We start from the raw sequence: 11,397 nt of genomic DNA, 5'->3' as shown, positions 1-11,397 counted from the left end.
AGAGAGAGAGAGAGAGAGAGAGAGAGAGAGAGACAGAGAGAGACAGAGAGAGACAGAGAGAGAGAGAGAGATATGCATCTATCTTATCTATCTATCTATATAGTGCAGTATGCACTTATGAATTTAGGAGGTATGTCGCAAGAAGAGGAAGACAAGTGGTGTAAAACAAAGAACAAGAAGCATTATCAGGTTTATGAGTCCAAGTAGGTGATTTAGTGCCTGTGTCTGCATCTGGATCCAGGAAATTTTGAGAAAATTCCTTATTATTTCTATATATAGCATCACAGCGTTGTCCAGATCTGTATATCTTTCTGGACGCACGGACTAATCCATGCACGGTGTGGGGGGAGAAATTTCATATCTTCACACCTTGGCAGATATATGCAGTAACAGGCTGTTCTAGCTATTTTGAGCTAATTTGAAATGCTAACTATGAAGACTGACAGCAGAAGAGTGAGTGTACTTCTATTGTGTGTACACATCTGTCTTGTGTAGCGTTACTGTGAAGCTGGACTCTGTCATAGGGTTACAAATTCAAACTGACAGCCTTTGGAGTCTTGAGCATTCGATGCAGACTCAAGGAGAAAGTGCATCATAGAATTCACATTCAGCATTTGCACGCGCTGTAATGTAACTGTAGCTATACTGTACGCTAGACATTTTCTTTTCGGTTCAGTTTCACCTACAGATAATTTTTACATATTACAGTCACAAAGAAGGTCACAAAGAAGGTTGCTTACACTGTTTCAGAACTAAACTTTAAAAACTGAATCTTTTATGCTGACAGAATAACCAAGTTAGTGGTTCTTTAATCTGTGACTTCCACCTCTCAGATGGTGATCTCCAGTCTTTAATTGCAGTAACGATGATGAAACTCAGGATATTTGATACTTTGGTTATATCAGTCATGCCCCCCCCCCACCTCCTTTCTCTCTCCCTCTCTCTCCCTCATACTGGGCAGTGACACTCCTCTGCCACCAGCACTCTAATAGGGAGGGACCAGGCAGCTCACTCAGTGCTGCTAATGCAGCTCACTGCCCCAGGCCATGGGGCTAAGCTGGAGTACACTACATCTCATCTCATCTCTCTCTCTGTCTCACACACACACACACACACATATGATGGCAGACACACACCATAAATCCAACATCGTCTCTTATCTGCAACTAAATGAAAACAAGGTGGAGGAGTGGAAAGCTTTTCATTGCCGGATGTTTACTTTTATACTGAGGTGCATTTTTTTGAAGACCAAAGTTACTTCAGTGTTTAAGCTTTAGTGCACAGAAAATTAGCTGTTCAATAGGAATTAATGGGACATCCAGTAAAGAGAAGGTGTTTGGACAATAGTGGCACGTGTCTCTACGATGCCATGCATTGGGATACATGTGTGTGTGTGTGTGTGTGTGGTTTCTGTCTCCCGGGACTCTCATTATCACTGCTGTCCCAGATGTCACCAAGCACATGAAACACACGTCATGAATAATGGAGTCCTATTTCTACATCTCTCCCCATTTCTCTCCTATCCGCCCACTCTCTTTCCCCTGCATCCCTCGTTTCCTCTGATGCTTCCACTGATGCTTAATTTTCTCTATCTGAGATGGTCCATTTAGCTTTACGCTGCATTGTCGCCCTGTCTGGTTAGGGATGGCTTTATGGGGGGTAACATGGCACCTCTGCAGCGTTCTGTCGAGGTATATCTATGCAAACAATGTCTTTTGCATACAATTGGTTTCATGTCTGTCCCCGACGGTCCATTCAGTCTCTCGATACCCCCCCCACAAACCCACACACACACACACACTTCATCCCCTCCCCCAGTGTTTACTGTTTAAAGTCACACAGGGCAAATTGGGACAGAGCAGTCAGTGGAGCAGAAGAGACGTGGTCCCATCATGGTGGAAAACTGGACTCTGCTTTCTTTTCTACCTCATCCCTCTGTTTCCCTGCCTCTTCTTAGCCTCCATGTTTGCCTCTTCCTCACTTCTGTCCCCCCAACTTTATGTCATTCGTTACCCTCACGGTGAGTTGGTGTACAACATCACGCAGCGGCAAGGGGCAGGGCAGGGAAAACATGATTGAAAGATGAGGTAAGCAGTCACAATTGGTTAGGAAAGAGGAGAGCAGTTAGGATTAGACAGTGAAGCGTGGCTTTTTAATGAAAACATGACAGAACCGCGGCTCCCTCAATGCCCTGCAATCTCGACTCCTTTCCAGAAAATGAGCGAGTGACAAAGAAGCGAGTGAGAGAGAAAGAGAGAATCGAATGCTGACACACAGATATTGTTCATGTGGCTTTAGTCCTATCTCGCACATTGACTCATGCTCTGTGTGTTGTTAACAAAGTCTCTCGCATTAAGGAGATGCAGTGGCTCCAGTCGCACAATTCGTTTTTACACCTCAGTTGTGCCAATAAAACCTGCTTTGAATATGAATTAAAAGGAGTTAAGAGGGTGCCATTCATAGATGTTAAGTAAGTGTGCAGCAGAATAAAAGCCAGGACAGTGTATATATTTAAATGGTTGACACCTGCTTCTACTTGGGCTTTTAATGTACACAGCATAGAAAAGGGAGAGAACAGAGGGAGGGTTGAGAGGGCTCCCGCTTTGAATACAGATGTAACACCCCCTTTTTTGCATAAAGGAGTGGAGAATACAGACATGGGCTGTTATCTCCTTCTTACTTTACCCAGCATCATGCCCTTTACTTCTACCCTTTTTCTTATCCTCTCTTTCTTGTTATTAAAATCAAGTCAATGACTCATCGATGGCCCTCTTCCACTTTAAAGCATTCCTCTAGTGCAAAACTGGTTTACTGCCATTCACAGGATCCACTGTGCTAATTTTAACACGTAGTTTATTATTTTTTGTGCCAGCAGGCTAATAGTTTTTGTCCTATTTTAAGCCCGGTAGGTGTTTCTTTGTGTGTGCACGTGCCACACACACACAAATCCGGGCCTCGTGTGCCTGGATTTGTGAGCACCAAGCATATTCCAGCACTGCAGAGAATATCTCCGGAATATGTTGTGCTTTTCTTTTCTTTTGTCTTCTTTCTGTGACAGTCACAAGTCTTTGATCTGCTCCTCCTCCCCTCCTCCGTCTTCTCACCTTCTTTCAAAATCTCTGCAACTTGCCGTTAAGAGCACAGGTATAATGCAGAAATACAGAATGCAGTTTTTCTAAAGTGAGACTCAGAATGCTGTTTTTTTAGCAGCTCAAAATCATTTTGGTGTTTAACCTCCTAAAACCCAAACTCTTCCATGGCATGCATTTTTAAATTCTCTTTGATATTTGGGCATATTAGGACCTGATGAATGTAAAAACAAGGAATCACCAGATTGTTCTTTTTTTTTTTTTTACCTGATTTTTGTTTCTAAGAAAAATGAGAGCCACATATGAGGATATTCATTTTAAATTTCGGTAAAACAGAGCCAGTACAATGTCCTTGTAAGTGGATATCAGGCCCTTGTAGAGCAAAATTTAGTATTTTGGTCTAGACAACCCAAAATGTGATGCCCACATATGTGGGCGCCCGGTCCTAGGAGGTTAAAGGATATAAAATCAATTTCAATTAGAAAAGACTAATAAAGCTTTGACACTCAGGTGCAGATGCATTTTTGTGGGTCTGGAGCTCAAACCCTTCTGTTACCATCTCCAATCAAAATGTCATCAAGTTTAATTTCTTTCCACTGTAATTAAATACTTTGAAAGTATTGTGAAGAATTATGTTTTAACTGTAAAAGATACACTGCAAAATGTGGCATACTGTACTATACATATACTTAATAGACACTGACAGGAATATTAACTAGCAGTAAACTGTTATTTTACAATGTCCCTACTGTATTCTACACTAACAATTTCTTACATTGACATATAACTGCATGTCCTCACCCCTGTGCCTCCTGAGACCCCACGTTTTCACATGGGGACATTTTACATTCTGGGTTTTCTGTACTTTACACTTTATTCTGCTCAATAGTGCAGATGCAATCTTTAACAAAGTGTTAAAAATGGCATCTGTATCGTTTATGCTACAAAATAAACCCACTGTCAGGTTTATTATTTATAGTTTTATATATTCTAATTTTTTTTAAAGTCAGATTAGTTTCAGGTAGCATCCAGATTGGATTTACTAGGTTTTTTCAGTTGAGCTTTAATTCACTATTCAAAAAATAACTTTGATTGATGATGATTCTTTTTTATTTCTTTATTTTTTTTATGTATTTTTACATCTTAGGTTTACTCACTTTTTTGAGATGTAAAAGTACCAGAGCTCAAGTCTCAGGTGTAGTTTTTGTCCTTATTTATTTAATCAATCAATCCCCCGACTTCCTGATATTCTTTCGGAATAACAAACTGTCAACACTTTGTGGTCAATTATTAAATTATTAAAATGTTTAATAGTTTAATGCTTGTTATTTTAAAAAGTATTGTACAGTATTTAAAAAAAATTATACATTCAGTCACAAATTTTCCTGCATTTTTACAACAGTTTGTTACAATGAATCAATTTACATTAAAAGCCTCAGGTAGATATTAAACATCAGTGTTGTGACACGTGAAATGTGCAGAGAAACGACAGTCCCAATTTTGTTTGAAAGCCTCTGTGTAGAGAGAGGCACTGTAATGTTGTGATTGTTTGAAGGAATCTAAAACCTTTGACCTTCTCCGTGTGCTACCTTACACTCGTCATAATGCGCAGTAACCTTCATTTAACTTGTAAAGCCCTTAGAAACAAGCATCTACTGCCTTTGACCATCAGCAGGGTTGAGTAAGATGAAGAATCCAGGGGTCAGATTGTAGTGATCCATCAGGAGGAAAACAGGAATCAGAGTTCGATAGCTCATTAGCCTTTTCCAAACTCATTAGATATGGGGTCCATACTGGAAGTCCCATGGGAGCAAAGGTGTTTTACTCAGACCTGTCAGTGTTTTGTTTTGTTTTTTGTCTTCTTGTCATGTACACTGGAAAACCTGAGCAGGTTAGTATCATAAGAAAAGTCTTGCTTAGGTGCCTTTAATATAGGATATTGTGGAAATTTGCACCTCTAAACATGTAGGTCGGATTCCCTGTTGGGAATAGTGCTGAATAAACTGTTCATGAATGAAGTTCCAAATATTTTATTAGTTAGTTAAAGGAGGTGACAAATTGTTAGTTATTTTCATGATTTTGAGGTGCAGAACTGGATTAAATGATCTCTGAAACCAGCAAACCTCCAACTGAGGCTTAGGAAATCGGGAAGCTATAACACGGTGCATTGTGTTGTATGTTTTTGTAAAGTATTTGTGATTGGATACAAAGCTACTTGCATGTGAAAAGCTATATTTAGCCACTTCAAACTGATCCTACTTTTCTTTATTGATTTAAGCGACTTCAACAGCCAGTTTGCTGTTGCGATTTTTGCATTCACACAACACCTAGGGTATCAACATTTGGTCCTTGATGATTGTAAACACGCTGTGCTTTAATAATTGCTGAAAGTACACCAAAATCGTAACAGGATGCCAGTGAGAAGACCCTAGCAACAGGGAGAGGATGAAGAAAGCGTGAGAGTGGGAGGGAGGGGGAAAGATGCAGAACATCAATAAATAATGGCCCCACTGAGGAGGTGGAAATATGGGCCTCGTTATCTTTGCGCCGACGCCTTCATTTGCATGTGAGAAAATGAGGCTGCTACTAACTCGCACACATGGTGCGCACACATACACACTGCTGGACTCGCATGCGCTACAGTATACATCCTATTTATAGACTATTTCTTGCTTTTATTTTTTCCTATTCTCTCACACATTTACACTTCTATTAATTCCCCTTTCCTTCCTTCTCTTTGGAATTTGTCAGAGCAGCAGCTCTGGTCTGTGTGACTGTGAGGCTGCCGGCATTTTGTTGGTTTAAAAAATAAAGTGAAAGCACACCTTTATCACAGGCTTGGTAGGAACTTTAACTTTACTAATGCCCTGTTTAACATTGCAGAGCATACAGCTGGAGTATACACCGCTACAGAGTAGTTGCCTGGTGAAACACCATTAAGTGATTGGGTAAAGCAGGTGGCTTTTGCAGTGCCTTGCTCATGAGTAACTGGGCTCTCTTATAGACTTAGAATAGCAGACTTAACCTTAGTTTATCTCTATGTGCCAACATTTACATAAAAAAAAGGGGAAAAAGAGCAAATCCAATTTAGTTATTTTAAAAATTTCATCAAAACTAAAAAATGTACACTCCTGATTAAACCGTTAAATTATCCACACTATATACAGTTTTTTTCTGTCAGAAATAAAAATCCCTTTCCCGTACATGTAGCTGCAGAAGGAGATAAAAATAGTTCCCCTCTGGACCTCATCTGCATCTGGGCATCACCCTGTTTTTGCCTGTGAATGCATCTCATTGAGAGTGACCAAACTCATACAGGATCTAACAATGTCACAATCCTCTAGGCCATGCAGCTTCTTTCAAAGCGCTTCTTCTCGGGTGAAAGGACTCTTTAAAGAATCATTTATACATGATACAAACTTATTTAACCTTTTAAATGGTTCTTTCAGAGCATTTCTGAGGATCTGTAAGTGCCTCGCTCTGTTTCTTTTTTTTAAATTTTACAGCCGTTTTGGTTAGATGTTAAACAGGCTGGTATTTATATATTGCTTTTTTTTGTTGATCAGTGTTTTAAAATCTAATGCTAAGGTAATAAAACATTTCAAAATGCAAATCTTGAGCTGTGTAAGTGCTGGGTTATCCCTGGATTATGCTTCAGCAGGAAATCTACACAGTAACTTACAACAAAACCAGAAGCTCCTACAAAACGCTATGCTGCAACCTTTCACATAACCTGAGATGCACTTCCAGAGAAATGTAAATACACGTTGGTTCGACGCAGCCCGAAAAGGCTTGAATGGCCTTTGAATGGCAAGGGTTAGAAAAGGGGTTTGTGGTGATGTCGGCGGTTAGGACGTAGATTTCACAGAGAAGTCTAAATCCGACTTTAGAATCTTTATTTTGCGGTTTATCTCAAGAGTTAACAGTTTTCCAACTTAAGTTTTATCTGCTGCACTTGTGTTTTTGCATCTTTCTTCCAAATTAAGTACATACATACATGTGCATGGCTCTGACTTCCTTTATGCTTAGTATACATGGACGAGTTGAAACTAAAGACAAAATATAGCTTTGAGTCTGACAAATCCAATCCAATCCATCATCTTCAAGCTCTGTAAGGGTCTGTGTAACATGAAGGAGGCACAACGGAAAAAAACCTGCAACAGAAACTACTGTACTGTTTTTATATTCAGAATGCCTGTACAGTATGCATGCATTTCTGCGTATTCTCCTGAAGCAGAGTGTGTGTGTGTGTGTGTGTGTGTGTGTGTGTGTGTGTGTGTGTGTGTGTGTGTGTGTGTGTGTGTGTGTGTGTGTGTGAGCGAGAGAGAGAAAGATGTACAGTTCTGTTTCTCATTGTCTAGTCAAGTCAGCATGAATAAAAGCTGAGGGAGCACAGTGATTTCGGATTTAGTAATTAATATTTTACTCTGTCTGCCACTCTGCTTAGAAACTCAGAGCAACAAAAAAAAAAGAAAACAGCGAGAAAGCGAGAGAGCAAGAGGAAAAGGGTGAGACTGATGATGGTTCACACAAAGACATGAAGTGAGTCAACCAACGATAGACTGATTCTATGAACAAACCACTCAGTTGTGATGGCTGGATAGTGAGAGGACTAATGTGATGTGTATTGTGTAATAAGTGTTGTTTAAGAGGCTGCAGATGGGATGAATTCAGTTCACTGCTGCAGACAGGGACAGAAAGAATGGCTTTGACAGATCCTGCTGACTCTCTCTCTCTCTGTTTCTCTCTCCCTGCCTATGTCAGAGTGTTGTGACAGGCTAGTCGTCGGTGTTGTGGGAGTAGCAGTCTTAAAGTGCTCATTATCCTGTAAGGCTTCATTCTAAGGGGGCAAACAAAGGCTGCTGTGAAATTGCAGCCTGTGCCTCCTCCCGGGTCATACAGTATATTCGATGCAAACACATTCACAGTGCATAACTGCTACCTTCCGTATACCTGCTCAACCCTCTGAAAGACCCTGATAAACACAGACTCTGTAGTTTAAATATTGATGCTGGTGAATGTGAAAGCAGCCAGTCCAGTTGTTGCCCCGTGGTTGGATGCTAAAAGGCACAATTGATAATTAATGCTTACAAACCTAAAGAAATCTTATTGTAATGACTGTCACACTTAAGGTAAACTATGAGATTATTTGTGCTGTGAGGACATAGCACAGCTTCGTTAATGTGAGGTTTGTGGACTTTATCAGGAAATGTAAGATAGCTTACTTTTATGCAAAGAAACAATGTTCTGTATAAATTACGCAAGAATATCTTGGTAAAGGGAGTCATTGCAAACTGATGTCTGCCTTCACTATACACAGCTTGAAGACTTTGTAATGCTGACATAACTGTTCTTTGAGTAGCATAAAACAAATGCTAAGAAAGAGAAGACACAGAGGCACATTTGATCTTTGGCCTTCCTGTTTTCTTATCATGCATAAAAGGAAGAACACTTAACGAGTTTTGTGATGGTAGTTAGTGTGATGTGCAAGAGTTATAAGCTGTGTGTGGAGGGAGACAGTAAATCTGTCTCTCCTCTGTCTGTGGGTGGTGTAAGTGACCGCTGGGTGTCCTCCAGGTCTTGAAAGAGTGCCAGGCTTTGGGAAGCAGCATTATTAGGCAGGTAGTGCCAACTGTTCAGGCAGCTGTTTGTTCTAAGAACAATATGGTTTTGCAGTATGCACTATGTATTTGAACGAGAGTGATCATCACGAAAATGTGGGAACAGGAGGGAGTGAAAAGTTTTTTACACACAAGGTCTTCGGAGTGATGTTTTGCCTGTTGTCACTTCTCCTTTAAGAAGATTAATGTTGATCTTTTGTTAATGTGTCTTCCTCAGGTAACAGGTTCTCGCTGACCTCCTTTGGGGCTCTTTACATCTCCGATGTTCAAAAAGAGGATGCTCTCTCTACATACCGGTGCATCACCAAGCATAAATACAGTGGCGAGACACGGCAAAGCAATGGAGCCAGGCTCTCTGTAATGGGTGAGTAACTGGTGTGTGAACTTACCTTTTTCGCTTTATCTTGACAAAAATGTAACACCATGTCTGCATTCCAGACCCCAACGAATCTGCACCCACCATCCTGGACAGTTTCCAAGCAGGGGAGGTCTACGCAGGCCATAGTATTGAGCTCCCCTGCATAGCGGGAGGATACCCAAGCCCTACTGTGCGCTGGCTGAAAGATGGTCGCCCGCTACCCTCAGATGCCCGCTGGACGCGGCGATTGACAGGGCTGACCATCAGTGACCTGAGGCAAGAAGACAGCGGCAGCTATGCATGCGAGGTCACCAACAGTTTTGGCTCAAAGGAGGTGTCTGGACAGCTTCACGTGATAGGTGTGTGAGGCTCATTACACACAGATACGCACACACGCTCACACACATTTGCAAAATATCTGGCAGACTGGCTCATTGTCTTGTCAGTGAATCAGCCTTGCAGACAGACACAGTTGTAAGCACCTTTAAGTGTTTGGTTTGGGGCGCACATGTAAGTCCAAGCTAAAGTGTGTCTGTTACAAACATATGTGTGAGCTGTAGGATGTCCCATCATATCAGACCTCAAAAGGAGAGACAGGGCGGTAATTCGCTCAGGCTGATTCCATATCACAGCTGCCAACACCATTTACCATCAGAAAAGAAGAAGAGTGAGGAAGACAGAGATAAAGACAAGGGGTCATGCGGGGGGCGGTCGGACACCCAGACAGTGCTGGAATGACATTATCTACAATGTAATAACGAGATAATAAGAAAGACTGAGCTAAAGTGTGTGAAGTATACAAAGAAACAAAGGGAGTGAAGCGAGATAGAGCGAGAGAATAGAGAGGCGGTAGGCTTTGCCAGTGGGCACATCATGGCAGCACAGTCTGTGACTCTGACAGGGTGAGTAGGGGGGGGTTGGGAGGCACAGTGATGCCCCCCAGCATACACCACCAGCTGCCTTATTGCTCACTGACATTTGCGTGCACACACACACACATACACACATGTAGACACGCGTTCTTGCTGACACACAGACACACTCACACACACAAGTGGACAGAGATGTGAAGCGATATCTCCAGCTGCTTTTTTAATGAGTGCGTCCAACTGATTGAGTCACCACTGCTGATTGTACTCGCTCTCTTTCTCCCCATCTCTGTGAATGAAAACGCCTACTGTAAGCACTATGTGTCATGTTTTGAATCCAGTTTAATGATTTTAGAGTGATGCAGGAAAGGCAAAAGACACAAAAAACACCTTTTGAAATAAGATAACATAATTAGTAAATAAAAAGGTAAGTTAGCAGGCTACAAATCACATTGATGCCTTTTGATTATTATGGCAGATATACTATTAAAGTGATCCACATTTTTGTTTTATGAACTCCTGTGGTCTTCTCTCAGATCCACTACGAGTGACCTTGTCCCCTAAGAATCTGAAAACGGGCATCAGCAGCACACTGTTCTTCACCTGCACTGTGGAAGGCTCTCCAGAATACACCATCACCTGGTACAGGAACACAGAGCCAATTGTCCCAGACGAGCACATCTCCATCCAAGGACAACACAATGACACCCTGCAGATCACTGCAGCACAGAAGCTTCACTCTGGGGCCTACCAGTGCTTTGCTTCCCGAAAGGGCCACACTGCTCAGGACTTCTCTATTATTCTGCTAGAGGGTACGTGGACAGTGACTTAAATAAGTGCAGGTATTAGGCGCCATAGTCTTTGTGTTCAAAGTTAATATGTTTGCTGTGGGCTTTGCAACTTCTCAAGTATTCTGCTTTTCTGTCAGAACTTCTCACTTTCTATTTATGTCCTTCTGTTTCCTCTCTCCCCCTGTCCTCTCAGATGGTACTCCTCGTATTGTGTCTTCCTTCAGCGAGCGGGTGGTAAACCCCGGCGAGCCTTTCTCCCTTATGTGTGCGGCCAAAGGAGCCCCACCCCCTTCTATCACGTGGACACTGGACGATGAACCTGTGATTAGAGATTCAACCTACAAGACCAGCCAGTACACCCTGTCGGATGGCCTGACTGTATCGCACGTCAACGTCAGCAGTCCACTTATTCCAGACGGAGGAGTGTATCGTTGCGTCGCACGCAACTCGGCCGGTAGCGCCGAGTACCAAGCGCGCATAAACGTAAGAGGTGCCTGTCTGCTTTTCAATATAAATGCACTCTACACCTGAATCTATACAAACATACAGGACCTAGTGAGAGGCATTGCACACATCTATCTATCTATCTATCTATCTATCTATCTATCTATCTATCTATCTATCTATCTATCTATCTATCTATCTATCTATCTATCTATCTATCTATCT

The 11,397-nt window shown here is 41.8% G+C and overlaps 1 protein-coding gene across 2 annotated transcripts in view; it reads left to right on the top strand.

Moving 5' to 3' along the window:
- The window catches only part of LOC102215647 (Down syndrome cell adhesion molecule-like protein 1), a 52,621-nt gene that overhangs the window by 21,354 nt on the left and 19,870 nt on the right, over positions 1 to 11,397 (top strand). For both annotated transcript variants that reach the window (XM_013911501.1, XM_013911500.1), the window contains exons 4-7: positions 8,928 to 9,074; positions 9,149 to 9,427; positions 10,474 to 10,749; positions 10,922 to 11,218. In XM_013911501.1, the coding sequence (XP_013766955.1) occupies positions 8,928 to 9,074; positions 9,149 to 9,427; positions 10,474 to 10,749; positions 10,922 to 11,218 (999 nt within the window). The remainder of the gene's footprint in view (positions 1 to 8,927; positions 9,075 to 9,148; positions 9,428 to 10,473; positions 10,750 to 10,921; positions 11,219 to 11,397) is intronic.

The sequence above is a fragment of the Pundamilia nyererei genome, unplaced genomic scaffold, assembly GCF_000239375.1.
Source record: "Pundamilia nyererei isolate P.nyererei 1_Seehausen unplaced genomic scaffold, PunNye1.0 scaffold00064, whole genome shotgun sequence".
Taxonomy (NCBI): domain Eukaryota; kingdom Metazoa; phylum Chordata; class Actinopteri; order Cichliformes; family Cichlidae; genus Pundamilia; species Pundamilia nyererei.
This window is presented reverse-complemented; position numbering and strand designations above follow the sequence as displayed.